This window comes from Geotrypetes seraphini, chromosome 11, assembly GCF_902459505.1.
Source record: "Geotrypetes seraphini chromosome 11, aGeoSer1.1, whole genome shotgun sequence".
In the NCBI taxonomy this organism is placed as follows: domain Eukaryota; kingdom Metazoa; phylum Chordata; class Amphibia; order Gymnophiona; family Dermophiidae; genus Geotrypetes; species Geotrypetes seraphini.
In genome coordinates this window covers 51,101,299-51,119,727 of record NC_047094.1, presented here as the reverse complement: position 1 = coordinate 51,119,727, position 18,429 = coordinate 51,101,299, and the positions used below count along the sequence as shown (strand labels likewise).

The 18,429-nt window shown below is 45.6% G+C and overlaps 1 protein-coding gene across 3 annotated transcripts in view; it reads right to left on the bottom strand.

Moving 5' to 3' along the window:
* IFT140 (intraflagellar transport 140) overlaps positions 1 to 18,429 on the bottom strand; it is a 478,284-nt gene that overhangs the window by 276,146 nt on the left and 183,709 nt on the right. For all 3 annotated transcript variants that reach the window (XM_033914590.1, XM_033914591.1, XM_033914593.1), the window contains exons 13-14: positions 13,948 to 14,075; positions 6,860 to 6,977 (exon numbers count right to left, since the gene is read on the bottom strand). In XM_033914590.1, the coding sequence (XP_033770481.1) occupies positions 6,860 to 6,977; positions 13,948 to 14,075 (246 nt within the window). The remainder of the gene's footprint in view (positions 1 to 6,859; positions 6,978 to 13,947; positions 14,076 to 18,429) is intronic.

Genomic DNA, 18,429 nt, shown 5'->3' with positions numbered 1-18,429 from the left:
CCTTGCAACTGCTCTGAATGATTTCCAGTATCCAACGGTCTGATGAGATTTGAACCAGGCTCTGATTAATCCAAGAGCCATTCCCCTATCTTCAGGGGAACCGCTCAAGACCTGGCCTCATTGTGCATTCTTGGAAGTTGTAGCAGAACGAGAAATGGAGGCCTGGTTCTGGCTGGGACCTAAGAATTTCTGTCTGTCTCCCTGGAAGGATCTCTGAGAGGAGACTCCTCCTAAGGACTGCCAAAAGTGCCTGGAACAACGAAAATTAGATCACCTGGAGATTCTAGAGGTTCGTAGTCGGAACCTGTGCATACCAATTGTGGAAGACCTTCCACGCATGTAGCGTAAACTGACACCACAGACAACTTTGTAGACTTCAGAAGAGAATCAACAACTAGATATTTTGTCGTCGACTGAAGAAGCAATCTGCTTTCTTGTTTCTTGCCATGGCCCTGGCATGGCATCAAAGCAGGGTCTTCCCCAGCGCTCCACTATCACTTGGAACGCCTCTGGGGATAGGACCCACTCGCCTGGCTCTAGAGTCTGTCTGCTGCGGAAGTCTACTTGAACGCCGTTGTCAGCATAGCTATTGCTGGCGTTCAGCATTTTCAGTTGGCATAATTAATGTCAGCGAGGGCCTATGGGAAATTATATCAATCTGACTTTGGCATGTGAATGCAGATGGACCCTGAGTGTATGTAGACTGTTTCATATGGCCCGAAAAGAAGGTGTTAAATAGCCCTGATTGAATCATGATTAGCTAAAAGGTGTTAATGTGTTAATGTCTGATTAAGAGGGTGCTTAGGACAATGGGTCCAGGTGCACAGATAACTAAGGTTAATCAGAAACTATTGTCAGAGGCATACTGGAAATTACATATGATTACAGCCTATTTTTCTCCTGTCTACAAAGGAGGGGGAGATTTAACTTCTATTGAAGCTCAATAGATTCTGGTTTTTAGAATAAGTTTCCAAACTATAAAAGCCCCCTCGCAGCATCACCCCCCTCTCTTGGCTCTTGGCACTCTGGTCCTCTCTTGTTTCTCTTGAGCTCTCTCTTTCTCTGTCTATCCTTCTCTTTATCTATGGAACACGAAGCTTGGACCGTCACCCCATCCCCCTTTTCTCTCTCTCTGCCTTTCCCTGGAACTTCAGGCTTCTATGTCTCTCTTTTCCTCTGAACTCTGTAAGGCAGGGAAACTGCGTTGCTCTCTCATTAATTGTAATGCTTATAAATATTGCTTTTCTGTAAGCCTATTTCTATAATATATTCTTTATGCAATCACCTCTGGCTGTGCTTTTTTGATTCTACTTCCTGGTGAATCTTCAGTGAGGGAACTGAACCTGGGACCTGGCGTTTGTAAGGGCGCCTCTCAAGTGACCCCACCAACCATATATTGTGGGGGCCACTAACAAACCTTACAGCCTTCTACTCTCAGCACCTGCCAACAACGTTAGGACATGACACTACATTCAATGAAAGGAAGACGGGCTGCCTGAGCCAGAGGAGTGCTCTTGATTCCTCCCTGTCGTTGCATTATTGGAGAAGATTTGGACTGCTTGGTTTTTCAGCATCTTCGGTAATCCTGTTAGAGCTAGTCGTTGACTCCAAGCTCCAACCAGTTGATTGACCAATTTTCCTGAGAGAGTGTCCAACTCTCCTGAACAGGCCGATTGCAATGAGCTCTCCTAGCTCCAAAGCCTGGCATCTGTCATCACCATGATCCAGGAGACAAAGCGTAGTGGAACTCTCTAGCAGAGCAATTGAAGGAGGCGCCTCAAGGCCATGCTTGCTCGGCTTTCATAGCCCAAGGTAGATGGGTCTGCAAGGCATCCCTGTGTGGAACCCAGCGAAAGAGCAAAGCATGGGGAAGGCAGCAAGTATACACCACAAAGCCAGGAGAAGGAAGTAGCCGGAGCCAGCTGAGTGACCAAAAAACTCCTGTAAAGATTCAGAAAGAAGGTCTGACAAAGCCGCAAATTCAAATAGGCGCAGGCTTGTGAGAGCATTTCTAGGCTCCCAAAACCCCAGAGGAATCCACAATCCAGCACACAATCCCTGATCTCCAGTCCTGTGAAGTGCTGCACCTATAAATAAGGGGTCAGCAAACAAATCATCTGCATCTGGATCTCCCATATCAGGGTCAGTCAGCACAAGCATAGGGCAGGGTGAGTCTAGAATGTGTCCAAAGGAGTAATGCCACTGAGACGCCGTGTAGGCGGATTGGGACTGTGCAGTAGAGAGTTGCGCGGGGACAGAAATCCCACCCTTCCCCGCCAAAGTCTCACCCGTCCCCACCCGTCCCCGTGAGGAATCCCACCCGTCCCCGTGAGGAATCCCTCCGTCCCCACCTGTCCCGCGAGGAATCCCCTCCGTCCCCGCCCGTCCCCGTGAGGAATCCCCTCCGTCCCCGCCCGTCCCTATAAACTTCAGAAATAGTTATTTCATTTAATTATGCTACTGAATTAAAGGCTCTGGTAGAAACCCATTTACAAATAAGCAAAAGAATTTATTAATTTGGAAATATTAATTGGGAAGAATACATACTTTGTAAACGGGTTTCTACCAGAGCCTCTTTTGTTTATAAATTTTTATCAACACAACTAATATACTACTTTATCCTGAAGCAAAAAAAAAAAAGAAATAGAATTCTTTTCCTACCTTTGTTGCCTGGTTTCTGCTTTCCTCATTTTCTCATTCAGTTCCTTCCATCCACTGTCTCTCTTCCTTCTGTGTCTTCCATTTGCTCTGTTACTGTGCCTCTCCCTTTCTCCCCCCTTCCAAATTGGTCTGGCACCCATCTTCTTCCCTCCGCTCCCCCCATAGTCTGGCATCTCTGTCTTCTTCCCTGCCAGCGTCTTCTCCCCACTCTCTCTTCCCCATTTCCTTTCAGCATCCTTCTCCCCCCCCATCTTCCCCATGTCCTGTCAGCATCCTTCTCCCCCCTCTGTCTTCCCCATGTCCTTTCAGTGTCCTTCTCCCCCCTCTGTCTTCCCCATGGCCTTTCAGCGTCCTTCTCCACCCCCCCCATCTTCCCCATGGCCTTTCAGCGTCCTTCTCCACCCCTTTGTCTTCCCCATGTGCTTTCAGCGTCCTTCTCCCCCCCATCTTCCCCATGTCCTGTCAGCGTCCTTCTCCCCCTTCTGTCTTCCACAAATGCTTTCAGTGTCCTTCCCCCCCCCCCCGTCTTCCCCATGGCCTTTCAGCGTCCTTCTCCACCCCTTTGTTTTCCCCAGTGCTTTCAGCGTCCTTCTCCCGCCTCCTTCTCTCCCGCCCCGGGTGCAGCACAGCCGGCCAGGTCCCCTTACTTTTGTGCCGACAACAGCCCCGGTCAGACAAACCTCCCTGCCCTTAACCGCGAATCTAAATTTCCTTCTTACAGCTGCTGTACGAAGGTAATTTAGATTCGCGGTTAAGGGCAGGGAGGTTTGTCGGACCAGGGCTGTTGTCGGTCGGTCAGGAAAGCGCCACAAAAGTAACGGAACCTGGCCGGCTGTGCTGCTCCCGGGGCGGGGCGGACTGCCCCCCTCCCTTGGTAGCCACTCGAGCCGCGAGGCTACTTCTCCCTACCTACCCTGCCTGCAGCACAGAGCCGAACGGAAGTCTTCCCGACGTCAGCGCTGACGTCGGGAAGACTTCCGTTCGGCTCTGTGCTGCAAGCAGAGCAGGTAGGGAGAAAAGCCGCGCGACTTAGTACATACAGCCCCGCAGGAACCCCGTGACCCTCGGAGGCGTCCCCCACGGGATCCCCGTGACCCTAGGGGGCGTCCCCATGGGATTCCCGCGACCCTAGGGGGTGTCCCCACGGGATCCCCGTGATCCGAAGGGGGAACCCGCGGGATGCCCATGGGTCCCGCGGGATTCCCGTCGTCCCCGTTCCCGTGCAGCTCTCTACTGTGCAGGGGGAGAACACAGTGGTCCAAAATCCAGAGAACAAAAATTTCAAAAATGTTGAAAAGGTGTCTGGCTCCTGGGGCATAGGTCACATTAAGGTGGCTAAACTGATCTTTTCTGAGGCTGTGCAGAGTCTGTAGCCTGGCAGAAGGAATTACCAGCTTCGCCGAACCCCAAAACCCATGAAAGCCACCTGGCCCGGCTAGCTGTGCATTTGGTCACCTGCTTCAGCAGGGAAGATTAAGCTGGATGCTGCGGTGATAATTGGTGCAAAAATGCTCTAAAAGCCCTAAAATTGCATAATCCTGGCAAGAATCCACAAGAGGAGAGCCGAAGGACTCCATCCCAGCAAGTTTCCAGACTAAATTTGCAGTTTTGAGGAAGCAGGGAATTTTAGAAAATAAAATCGCAAAAAATTCAAAAAGGCTGCTGCCTCAAAATTCGCACCAAAATTGCGATATTTTTCACATTTCCCAAACTCAAAACATGGTGATTTTAGTTTTTTTTCAGGAGGAGGAACATTCAGAAACACTCAAAAACCCTCTTTTCACACCTCCCACAATGTCTCTCACAAGCTGTCAGCCTGTGTACAGCCTGAGAAGATCAGTTGGAAGTGTTGTAAGCCTTCTTTCAGTACTCTCACAGGAGCTGGATGAGAATAATCACTGCCACAATGCTGGGAATACGCCTACAAAGCTGATATTCGGATTGCCAGTCAGACTCCAATGTCTGACTATACCTCCACCCTTGCGGATCATCGGATGTACAACTAAACAGGTGGAGGTGCAACGACGCAGCCAGCAACCTGCAAGACACCACTGAGCCTCCTAAGGGCACCTAACAGCCTGCGCTTGACCCATGATTAACAGAAGGTGAGACCACCTCAAGGATGACCCTGAGCTCTGGAGAAAACTATGCAGGCTGGTCAACAGGTACCCAGAGGGATTGGCCTGTCAGCTAGACTGAAGTCTGTGAATTCTCAAGCAGGCAGAGCTTTAAAATCTCTCAAAGTACTAAATTACCTGAAAAGGGGATAAAATTACATCAAATTAAAATAATAAAATGGGGATAGCAGAACACATACAATTGCATCCATGCATGCAAAAGGAAAAAACTGTGGAGTACTATAGAGGCAGAGTGAAAAATCCAGAGTGGATGCCTTCTGCAACCATGCAACTAAAGGGAAATAACCCAATTGTCTAGAATGTCTCACCTAATGCACTGGAAAATGTCTACATTTAGGGATCCTGCAGGTTATTTGTAACTTGAATTTGCAACCATTGGAAAGAAAATACTAGAAGATGGTTGTTGCTTGCTTTCTCTTGCTCTTTGATGTGGCTGATATATCTGGGCTGTTTCCTTGAGGGAGTTGGGGAGGCAGGCAAACACAGAAACATGATGGCAGATAAAGGCCAATTGGCCCATCCAGACTGCCCATTCGCAGCATCCATTATCCCTTCCTCTCCCTAAGAGATCCCATGTGCCTGTTCAGTGCTTTATTGAATTCAGGCACAGTGTCCCAAATTATCTATAGTGCGCCATAAGTTAGGCAGCAGGTAGGCACCCTACTGCCACCCAACTTAATTGGTGATAAATGGCACAGTAATTGACTGTGTCTGTTTAAACTAATTAAAATCTAATTTTAAAAAATGTAAGCACTTGCAAGCACCTACAAACGATGGTATCCAACTCTCATCCACAGAGGCACCTACCGGCACCTACATCAAAAGTATGTGTGGCTTACGTCAGTAGGCGCCTCTATGGATGCAATTCTTGTCGAAAGCATGCACCAGAAATGTAGGCCTGTAAAACCCTTGCTTACATTTATGGCACCTACTTTTGACCTAGTCATGATTCTCTAAACAGTGCCATCGCATGATTGACATGTGAATGGTGCCGCTTAGAGAATCCAGCCCAGTCTGTCTCCATCACTGAGAGACTATGCATCTACCACCCTTTCTGTAAGAAAATATTTCCTTAGATTATTTTTGAGTCTATAACCTCTTAACTTCATTTTATGCCCTCATATTCCAGAGTTTTGCTTCATTTGATACAGGCTCACCTCCTGTAAATTAATGTCATGAAGATATTTAAAAGTCTCCATTATATCCTCTCTCTCCTACCTTTCCTTCATTCTAAGAAGGAGAAGGCCCTTCTTGGTTAACATCTAATAAATTTCCCTGGTGGAATAGACTTGAACCCTGAACCCTTGACCCTTTTGAGAGCTACCTCAGATACCACTAATGCTGGAACTGAGGGGCTTGAGAGGAGATTTTGCCAAATGTACCCTTCTAAACTTTGAAGCACTGTGATGCCTCAAGGTTCCCAAGGTGTGTCCATTGCTTAGAGAATGATCTTTGTCATGGGCTTCAAAAAATCCTAGAGCAAGGGCTTGTGAAATATTTATTAAGAAATGTATCCTCCTTTCGGGGCTTTATTAAGATTGTGTCCTCCCTTCAGAGCTCTACTTTGGATACAGCTGAGGGTAGGGAAAATCTTGGCCCACTCTGCTGAACCTCTCAGTCTTCCTCTTCAAGGACTTCTGACTGGTTTTATCATTCTTGCCGGTATAGGGGAGGAAAGTGTCATTTTCAATATCTGAGAACTGGTTGACTGATTATGGTGGAGAGACATTCCCATCTAGGGAGAAAATGGGTAGAGTGGATTGTTAACATATCTGAATTTGCTTTGGAAATGGTTTATACAGTTGTATAAGCTGATGGTTTCAGTAGGGTTGAGCAGGGGGCAATATAAGTTATTCATCAGGTTTTGAAGTGATTGCAGGGGAAGATTATTGTTGTTGAGGAACTGACCACTCAGCTCCTGCTCATCTGTTACATGTAGTAGTTGGTAAAGAGTCTGACTTGATTTATGTCTAAGAGACGTGGCAAGTCATGGCAAACAGAACACACAGGTTTTTCAAGTGGAGACTCTAACAGGTTACTGTTATGGACTCTCAACTTACCTGGGTGATGAGGATGCTAACTTTGCTGCCATTGGCATTGCATTTCACAGACATGATGTTTCCCAGACCAAGCACAAACTCTGCCAGATTCTTGATATTGCAATGTGCTTTTGCCTCCCTTTGAAGAAAGGCAACATGTCAAAAGTTCTAATTCTGGAAAACCATCAGCATTTGTTTCACATTGCTACCAACAATTTAAATTATATCATTAAAAATGTATCATAGAACAGGTTGGCAGAGATTCATTAGTTATCAATAAAAGGAGAAAGTAAACATATCTGTTTACAAAGAGCCAATTCTTTTATAATTTATTTCTATTTCATTTCACTGTTCCTAGGTAACAACATTACCACCTGTAGAAGGTATCCTGCTGTCTATAGAGAGCACAGGTTCTCACAGGTCAGTGACATCACTGACAGCCTGTGCAGAGAAGCTTCCCCAACTTGAATTACTCTATAACAGTGATCTCAAACTCATGGCCCGGGGGCCACATGTGGCCCGCCAAGTACTATTTTGTGGATCACGGTCTGTACTAGTGTTGTCTGTACTAGTGCTGCCCACTCTTTGCAGCGTCCTCCGGCTTCCCCTCTGGCCTCCCGCTCTTACCTTCAGATAATTACCACAGCCTGCAGAGAGGAATGCCGATGCTGTAGTGATCCTTGCAGGCTGCCATCGTCCTCAGCAGCACGTTCCCTCTGCCACGATCCTGCCCTTGATGTCAGAGAATGGGGCAGGATCGCGGCAGAAATGTGCTGAGTAGGCCGATGGCAGCCTGCAAAGAACGCTACAGTATCGGCAATCCTTTTTGCACGCTGCGGTAATTAGCTGAAACTAAGAATGGGAGGCCAGTGGGGAAGCTGGAGGACATTGCAAAGAAGGGGGGGAACATGCAGGCCTTCGGGGGGGAAGATTTATAAACTATAAAGAGTTCTACCTCATGCAAAATTGTCATTTCTTTAATAAGACATTAACTATTTTTTCTGCGGCCCTCCAAGTATCTACAAATCCAAAATGTGGCCCTGCATAGGGTTTGAGTTTGAGACCACTGCTCTATAAGCTTTTGAGAAGCCTGACCTTGCATACATGTATTTTCTCATTCACTGCTGTCATGTGGGATCTCCTTCAGCCTAAGAGTAGAAGACACCACAAAAAAACATATTACTCTAGTTCCATTGTGAAACACAATCTGTCCCTGACTTTACCCTCTAGTGCAGGGGTACCCAATAGGTCGATCGCGATTGACCAGTAGATCGCAAAGGCAAAGTGAGTTGATCACGGAGCCCATCCAGGGCTTTGTGATAGACTCGCGTTGCCTTCACAATCTACCGGGCCGATCAGTCTTTCTCTCCCCGACGTCAATTCTGCCGTTGGAGAAGAAGTTCCAGGCCAGCCAATAGCTGCCTGGCTGGCCCGAAACTTCCTCTCGATGGCAGAATTGACATCGGGGAGAGGAATGCTGATCAGCCCGACACAGGGAAGCAGGGAGAGCTTGGGGCGGCGGTGGCTTTGGGGCCTGTTCCCCGATGGCAGTGGCAGTGGCTTGGGGGAGGGCAGGGAGAAAGAAAGAAAGAAAGCAAGGGGGCATGAAGAGAGAAAAAAAAGAAAGGGAAGCAGGGAGAAAGAAAGGGCAGGGAGAGAGGAAGAAAAATTGGGGGGAGAGAATGAGGTCTGGAGGAGAGGAAGCATACAGGCTGAAAGAAGGGAAGAAAGATTGGATGCAGCCAGAAGAAGAAAGTGCAACCAGAGACTCATGAAATCACCAGACAACAAAGGTAGGAAAAATTATTTTATTTTCAATTTAGTGATCAAAATGTGTCCGTTTTGAGAATTTATATCTGCTGTCTATATTTTGCATTATGGCCCCCTTTTACCAAACCGCAATAGCGGTTTTTAGCACAGGGAGCTTATGAGCGTCGAGAGCAGTGCGGGGCATTCAGCACAGCTCCCTGCGCTAAAAACTGCTATCGTGGTTTAGTAAAAAGGGAGGGGGGTATATTTGTCTATTTTTGTATGGTTGTTACTGAGGTGACAGTGCATAGAGCCTTGACCTCTTTTTAAAAAACCAGGAATATAAATGATAATTAACATTTTCTCTGCGTACAGTGTGCTTTGTGTTTTTTAAAAATTTTATTGTTGGTAGATCATTTTGACTTGGTCCTTTTAAAAGTAGCTCGCAAGCCCAAAAAGTGTGCCCCCCCCCTGCTCTAGTGCTTCACTAAAAGTTGAGAAGACTTCCAGAGTTCTTGAAATCCTGCTAGACTCTACACTATCCTACGGACTCCAAATTTCCAACTTCTGGAAAAAATACTTTCTACTGTTTAATACAACTGAGACTTATCAAACCTTACTTCTACAATAATCATTTTGCAATTCTGGCCCAAATGCTAAACCTAAATCAATTAGATTGCTGTAACTCCCTCTATGCAGGCATAACTTCTACTCAATTGAATAAGCTTCATATGATTCAGAACACAGCAATCAGGTTGATCTTCAGTTTAAGAAAATATGACATCTCTGAGTACTATTGTAGGCTTCATTGGCTACCTGTAAATGCTGGAATCCTGTTTATGCTTTCCTGCATTATGCACCATGCTCTAAATGCCAACTCGCCAGAATAGATAGTCAATATGTTCTCTACCTCCCACTTCACCTCATTGAGGATTAACACCACCCTAAAACTGATTGCCCCCTCATCTGAAGGAGTGAAATACAAACAAATATTCAACACCCTCTTCATGTCTGCAGTTACCAGAACCTAGGATGACCTTCCAGCACCCTTAAGAATAGAACTTAATTACCTCACCTTTAGAAATTTACTTAAAACCTACCTATTTGTTAAATACCTATCAGTTTAGTAGTTTTGCTTCATGGAGTTTTTCTCTCCTGTTATGTTTTTTATTGAATTATTGTATTATTATTCCCTCTTCCTTCCTTCCCTCATCTATGTCTGTTATTTATGACAATTGTTTGTTCATTCCTGTTCAGAGGTACTGCAGTTAGATTGCGAGCCCATTGGGACAGAGAGGGAAATTACTTAAAGTACCTGATTAGATTTTTGGCTGTTGAATAAGTCTAGTTTTTATTTGTCTTCTTGTAAACCACTTTGAAGCTAGTGTGATAATTTAACGGTATATAAACTCTTCAAATTAAATTAAGTTCTTATCTGAGCATTGCCTGGATCTCTACCTGGAGACAGTGCCATTACGGAAGAGTGCATGAAAGCAGTCTGCTGTACCAGTTGTTGGGGCATGGGAGACCTCGATGCTAAGGAATTCCTAAGAGGAGACATCATCTGGATGTAAGGAGAATTGTCAGCTATGCATCAAAGTCGATGCTTGGAAGGACGCAGTAGCATGCTTAAAAGGGGAAGAATATTTGTTCTTAGCTTTTTTATAACATAAAATTTTATTTCTATACCACAATACACCATGAAATTCGATGTGGTTAACAGGAGTTAAGTAGAAGACCGTACATAAGAGGTGAGGATACAAGTATAAGTAACATAGGAACATGACAAGGTCAGAGTCAAATATAGTAATGATAAGGTAATATGAAAAGAACTCTTGGAGAGGAAATAAGCACAAGTAACATAGGATCATGTCAAGTACAATTATGGTAAGGTAATATGAGAAGAGTCCAAGTAGATGAACAGCTATCGAATATCAGTACGGATATAGATACGGAGTCCCAAAAGAAGGAGGCAAGAAAGTCAGGTTTAGAGTTGAATGAGTCTGTGCATAGAGCTTATATGTTACATTTGTCAATTCTTGAGGCATTGATAAAGATAGTGTGGAGTGCTGCCTCTGCAAGCCCGATGCCTGGCCCAGTGTTGATGCCGACATGGTACCAAAAATTTTTTCAAACTGATGTTTCTGGGCTTTCAGTGACTTCTTTTACATACAGAGACAGAAGGTACAGTTAATGTCCTGATGTTCAGGACCTAGACAATGGACATATCAATTATGAGTTCAAAAAAAGCGTGGGATGAACTCAGAGGATCTAGAATCAGAAAATAATAGTGAATATTGAAGAACTAAGGCCAGTACTGGGCAGACTTGCACGGTCTGTGTCTGTATATGATTGTTTGGGGGAGGATGGGCTAGGGAAGGCTTCAATGGCTTGGAGGATGTAGATGGACTGGATTGAGCTTTGACAGAGACTTCAGTAGTTGAAACCTAAGAACGGTACCGGGCAGAGCTTTAGATTCTTGGCCATAAATAGCTAAGGAGAAGAAGAAAAAACAAACAAACAAATTTTTAGATTGAATCAGGTTGGGCAGACTAGATGGACCATTCAGGTCTTTAGCTGCCATCATCTACTATGTTACTACTATGAGGTCAGAGCCTGAGATGGTCTGATTACAATGACAGAAAAAATGAAGAAAGTGAGGAGGTAACTGTACACATCAACCTATGACCATGTTGAGTTTCAGATCATTTATTCAATACAACACATATGTAAATAAATAACAGTCCATATAACATAACCTGTTATGGGTCTTTTCAGACTCTCTTGTATCTGACACGGTCTGTGTTTCGTCTTTAACACTGAAGCCTATGTCAGGGGTGTAGGTAAACAATCCACTAGATGGTGTTGGATCACTTTACATCTATGGAAAAAATACTTTGTAATCACAAATCCAACGTATTGCTAAAAGAGCAGTGTAGTCGGGCCTATTGTCATATGGACTGATATTTATTTACATATGTGTTGTATAGAATAAATGATTTGAAAATCAACATGGTCATAGGTTGATGTGTACAGTTACCTCCCCACTTTCTTCCTTTTTTCTGGCTTTTACCATGGGGTTGTTGACTCTGCTTTTTGAATTTACACTGATTACAATGACAGTATTTCTTAAAGCCTCTCAGTACTGTCTTTGATATGTAGGGGAAAAATCCAATGCTAAATCAAAGAGCTCAACTGCCCAGACAGCTCAAGTGAAAAGTATCCTGAAAATGATTGATATTCTTGGGAGGAAAAGAGGTCTGAAGAAGCCCTAAGGCCAAATATTGAAAAGTTGACAAAAAAGAACCAAATTTGGGTTAAATGCTGGAACATGATAAAAACAAAGAATTATGGCAAAAAAATATGAAAAGGGCAGGAAAGGAAGAGTCTCACAAAGCCATCGGCAGCACCTCATTCACAACTCGCTGCTTCTGCTTGCTGTCCTTTATCGCTGCCGGGTCCCAGATACTTTCTGTTTCCACGAAGGCAGGACCCGGCAAGCAGGAGCAGCGAGTTGAAGCCTCCCTCTCTGCCCTATCTTCCTTCAATGCCGCCCTAGCCAGGAAGCAACTACGGCCATGCTCCGGGGGCTCCAACACTGTGCTTGCCAGCTTCGCTTCTGCTCCCTCCCCCATCTCCAGTTTCGGAGGAACAGGGTCGGGAAGCCAGCAAGCACAGCGTAGTCAGAAATCAGCCGGCATCGGAGATCAGGAAATCAGCTGAGGCAGGCACTGCAAATGCACGGGCACGGTGCCACAGATCATGGACCCACCAACTTTGAAGTACGCATGCGTGCTAAGGGAATTATTACAGCAGATATTCTAGTTTGAATACTGTGGATTTAGCATAATACATACTGCATGCTCTAATAAACCCTAGCAGCAATGCTCCCTTTAAGGAGTGGCTGGGTGCATGCAAATTTTTGATCCCAGTATTAGCAATGCATTTATGTATATAGCACAAAAAACCATCACACTTATGCTAATTGACTTAGTTTAGTTTAATTAAATTTTTTAAAGTTTTATTTTGTATAAAAGTTGGGTCAGGTTAGTAGTTTTGTGAGCAACCATGTAAAATATATGAGCAATTGCTCAGGTGTTCCAGTTAGGGAGCATAGCCCAGTGGCCCTCACTGATTCACATTCACACAACCAAACAAAAAGTTTTTTGGCAGTTTTGGTTTCAGCTGAAAGTTTTCAGATGGTTTTGGTGGCAGTTTTGGCTGACCTCTAAAGAAAAGTACTACAGGTACATGATCCTTTATTCGAAATCCTTGGGACCAGGCATATTTTGATTTTTGGAATTTTTAAGGGGAATGGTAATTTTAAAGTCAGAAAAAAACAGACCATAAGACCATAAAACTGCCACCAAACCTTCTTTTTTTTTTTTACTTCAAAATAAGGCAAACACTGAACATTTCAAACACTTCAAACAAAAACTCATTCACCAAAGAGCCTTCACACTGATTGACATGTTCCTGCCTCAAATTTTCACATAGGACAGATATAAAAGAAAATATAGAAGTATACATCCTAACAATTTTCCAACACTGATAACAGCTGATGAAGCACCATGTTATTTATGGAAAGAGTGTACACATCAACCTCAAGAACTTCTGAAAAATAATATATCTGCCCTATTCACAAAGGGCCCCTTTTACAAAGCCACTACCACTGATAAATGCTCACAGATATATTTGCCATCAAGAAAAATGGCTTGGAAACAAGAGACAAAAAACTTCTATACAAAGAACACGAATCCCACTTTCCCACACTTGAAATAGGAGGAGTATAAAAAAAGGATATTTTTATATAAACACAATCTTACTGAAATAGCAAACACTTTATAAGAAACTGTTTTAGGGAAGTCATTTCTGTTTGTTTTAAGAACCAAGAACAGAAGTAGAGTGGAACAGAAGATTCAGATGAAAAGATTTTTATTGGATGTCTAGCAAAGTTAAAAATCTTCCATATGCTTAGATGTGCAGAATATTACATATTATATTTGAGTTTCTCACTTGCATCTTATCATCAGAGAGAGACTCCTGGACCCTTGAGGAAGGCCTTTAGCCCAAAACATGGGCCATTTTGGGTCTTGTGTCATTTCATATTTGTGGACTATAACATATATATATGGAAGATATTGAACTTTGCTAGACATCCAATAAAGATCCTTTTATCCAGATCATCTCTTCCATTCTGCTGCTGTTTTGGTTTTTTCGGGGGGGGGGGGGAAGGGGGGGTTGTGGAACTCAGATTTTCTTTTTTATTTTTGTTTGGTTTGAGAAACACTATTAGAACTATGGAGAAAGAGACAGAACAAAGATGGGGAAAATGGGCATCTTCTTGCAGACATCAGTACCTGCGAGAGAGATCAAATATTTTGAAATGTGCCAAATCTGTTGCAACAGCCAGGAACGTGCCACAGACATCAAGCAGACATGGATTTCCCTCTGACTCTGAGAACACCAACAGTTGTTTGACAGTGCCCTGAATCAGAAGAAGCACACAAACCTTATTCAAGATGAAAATTCCACTACACCTTCTAATAAAACTTATCCTGCCACAGCAATCAGTCTTTCTATTGCAGGAAAGAAAAACAGCAAACATTATTTTATAAACTATTTCCTAACTATGAAACAGCATAAATTTGCAGAATACAGTTCAAATTTAGAAAATATAAATCAATTCACAGGTCTAATCTGAAATAATAAAACGCTAGCCGTGCTTGCGCACTCAACTGCGTGCTTCCGTTTTCCCTGATCTGAGATGTAGGTCCGTGGCCTTGCAGGAGTGCGCATGTGCGACTCCCCAGCCTTACTTGGCCAGCAAGAGTGCGGATGCGGCGGCCACACAAATCGGAAAACGCTGGGCAGACAACCCTGCTCTCTCCAAGCTGGGACCGCAGCCAGCCAACCATCGCCTCCACAGCTCACGAGGGGAGGAGGGAGAGGGCTGGGGGCTGTCCCGCTGGCAGCATGGCCCCGATCCCCTTGCGCCACAGCAGTGTCGGTAGGGAACAAGTCGACGACTCCCCCCTCCCGCACCAACCGCTGCCGCTTCTGTTTGAAGCGGCCTGATGAGGTTCGCGGCTGGCTGTAGCGAACCTCGCAAGCCGCTCTCCACATGAAGCACGTTCCCTCTGACGCGATCGCGTCAGAAGGAACATGCTACCATATAGAGAGCGGCCTGCGAGGTTCAATACAGCCACCCATGAACCTAAGCAGGCCGCTTTGAACAGGAACAGGAGCGGCAGCGGCGGCAGGAACCATGGATGGATGGACAGAGGTAAGAACGGGAGGGGAAGCCAAAAAAGAAGGGCTATGGAGCAGGCAGAAAAGGGAGCTGTTTTGGTGGGAGGGTTGTGCTGAGTGCACGAAGCAGGCAGGCAGGCATTGCACAACAGGGGGAGAGGCAAAGGGGGCAGCTTTGGGGTGATGGTTGTGCTGGGGGCCGACAGCAATCATGGGGGGAACAGAAAAGGGCCACGGAGCAGGCAGGCATGGCACAACAGGGGGCCAGAGGGAGAGCGAAAGGGGGCTGCTTTGGGGGGAGGGGTGTGCTGGGGACAGACAGCAATCAGGGAGGAACAGAAGGGGGGTCACAAAGCAGGCAGGCATTGCACAACAGGGGGAGAGGCAAAGGGGGCAGCTTTGGGGGGATGGTTGTGCTGGGGGCCGACAGCAATCATGGGGGGAACAGAAAAGGGCCACAGAGCAGGCAGGCATGGCACAACAGGGGGCCAGATGGAGAGCTAAAGGGGGCTGCTTTGGGGGAGGGGTGTGCTGGGGGCAGACAGCAATCAGGGAGGGGGAGGAACAGAAGGTGGGCCACGAAGCAGGCAGGCATAGCACAACAGGGGGAGAGGCAAAGGGGGCTGATTTGGGGGGATGGTTGTTCTGGGGGCAGAAAGCAATCATGGGGGGAGGAATAGAAGGGGGCCATGTAGCTGACAGGCATTGCACAACAGGGGGATAGGGGGCTGCTTTGGGAGGAGAGTTGTACTGTGGGCAGACAGCAATTATGGGGGAGAACAGAAGGGGGCCACGGAGCAGGCAGGCATTGCACAACAGGGGGAGAGGGAAAGGGGGCTGCTTTGGGGGGATGGTTGTTCTGGGGGCAGAAAGCAATCATGGGGGGGAATAAGGGGGCGACAGAGCAGGCAGGCATGGCACAACTGGGGGCCAGGGGGGTGGGAAAGGAGGCTTCTTTGGGGGGATGGTTGTTCTGGGGGCAGACAGCAATCATGGGGGGGAACAGAAGGGGGCCAAGAAGTAGGCAGGCATTGCACAACAGGGGGAGAGGGAAAGGAGGCTGCTTTGGCAAGCAGGGGGGCCAGGGAGACAGACAGAAAGAAAGATGCACAGACAGGGGACCAGGGAGAGACACAGACACAAAGAATGACAGACAGACAGCATCCAGGGAGAGAGAGAGAGACAAATAAAAAACAAAAATCAGACATACAGACATCTACTCTAGCACCCATTATTGTAACGGGTTTAAACACTAGTAAAATAAATAAAGACAAAGAAAAAAAAACTCAGAAGGATATAGGTCTTCACATATTTGAATGAAATAGCTAGGGTGGTCAAAAAATATTAATTAACACATTTCATTTGTCCACAAGGCTAATTTTATTCCTTTATATAAAAATGAAAAATACACAAAATTTTACTTAAAACAAGCAAAGTTTAGGGCTCATTCCACCTGTTTTTTTTTTTTTTAACTACCACTAAACTTAACTTTATATTGTAATTCTTGTGCACTTGATAAATAATCAACAGGGGTAGGCAATTCCGGTCCTCGAAAGTCACAGGCAGGTCAGGTTTTCAGGATATCCACAATAAATATGCATGAGATAGATTTGCATCTCAAGGAAGCAGTGCATGCAAATCCATCTCATATATGATCGTTGTGGATATCCTGAAAACCTGACCTGCCTGTGGCTCTTGAGGACCAGAATTACCTACCCCGGGTCTATGACATAATAGCCGCCTTTGATACAGAAAGAAACTTCTTTTAGTGACTGGCCACTAGCCAAATAACAAATTGCTTCTGTTCATCTTTTGCCAAAGTATCGTATTTTTCAGTGAGGCTTATCCCTCATTCTGCTGCATCATTAACAGTCAGTTTGGATGCCCGATTCCAAAGTTCCTTGAAAACTGGATCGTCAGTCCACTCTGTGGGATGTTTCTTTAGAAATATTTTTGCTTTGTTGATCCTCTTTAGATCAAGAGATCAAAAAATGACTGTGTTCTCTATGTTACAAGACTTTCAAAGGTCACAGGTTCAATTTCATCTATACGCATGAGACGTTGTGCAATATCTGGCAATGGTGGATGCTGTAAGTTTTGCATCATTTGTAGCTTTGTTTCTGGTACAATTCTGTCATTAAAAAAGGCAAGTGCTTGCTAGGTGCTTGGATAGAAACCATAGATGTTTAGAAATCCAAGTTTCCAAGTTTATTAAAATTTGTTGAGGGGGGTTACGTGATGACGCGCTGCTGAGCGGTGGCTTCTTGCCCAGGGTCCAACCTCATCATCCCTTTGTCTTTATTTTTAACCGGTATGGTGTGATCTTTTCTGCCCTACTTATATCATCGTGCGTGTGGCTATCTTGTGTGTAACGGCCGGAGAGTGTATCAGAGTGCGCTGGGGTGATTGTGCAGTATTATGCCCACCAAGGTACTGCGGCCGTTTAAATATTGTCAGACCACGCTCTCCCCGAAAATGGCGTCGGAGGGGACTCCGACACGAACTACTGTAACCCTGCAGAAGGAGACAGCTGTGGGAGCTCACAAAACACTTGTCTGCTCTCATAGATGACAAGCTCACCAAATTTCAAGCCTCCGTGGAAGAAATTAAAGATTGTGTGGAGTGGCATGGGTCCCGAATCACTCAGCTTTAACGGAGGGTATCGGACCAGGAGGATCACGGCACTCAGGAAGCTGATCGCCTTCGCGATTTGGAGACCCAGTGCTCCTCTCTTCGGGCTCGCCTGGAGGACCAAGAGAACCGGGGCCGCAGAAACAATCTGCGGATCCTGGGGCTACTGGAGAGTATTCGTGAGGCGGAACTGTGGAACCTTGTAGAGCAATGGCTGCCAACGCAGGTGAGTCTGGATATGGTGGGGACTCGACAAGGTTCCACATGAACGACTACTTCAGAAAATTGCAAGCCATGGAATTGAGGGTGAAATATTCACATGGATTAAAAACTGGCTGGAGCATAGGAAACAGAGAGTGGGGGTAAATGGACAATACTCGGACTGGAAGAGCGTCACCAGTGGGGTGCCGCAGGGCTCGGTGCTTGGACCCGTGCTCTTTAACATCTTTATAAATGATCTGGACATAGGTACGACGAGCGAGGTGATTAAATTGTGGATGATATGAAGTTATTCAGAGTAGTAAAGACGCAGGGGGATTGCGAAGATCTGCAACGTGATATAATCAAGCTCGAGGAATGGGCATCGACATGGCAGATGAGGTTCAACGTGGATAAGTGTAAAGTGATGCATGTCGGTAACAAAAATCTCATGCACGAATACAGGATGTCCGGGGCGGTACTTGGAGAGACCTCCCAGGAAAGGGACTTGGGAGTTCTGATCGACAAGTCGATGAAGCCGTCCACACAATGTGCGGCGGCAGTAAAAAGGGAAAACAGAATGCTAGGAATGATAAAGAAGGGGATCATGAACAGATCAGAGAAGGTTATCATGCTGCTGTACCGGGCCATGGTACACCCTCACCTGGAGTACTGCATCCAGCACTGGTTGCCGTACATGAAGAAGGACTCGGTACTACTCGAAAGGTCCAACGAAGAACGACTAAGATGGTTAAGGGGCT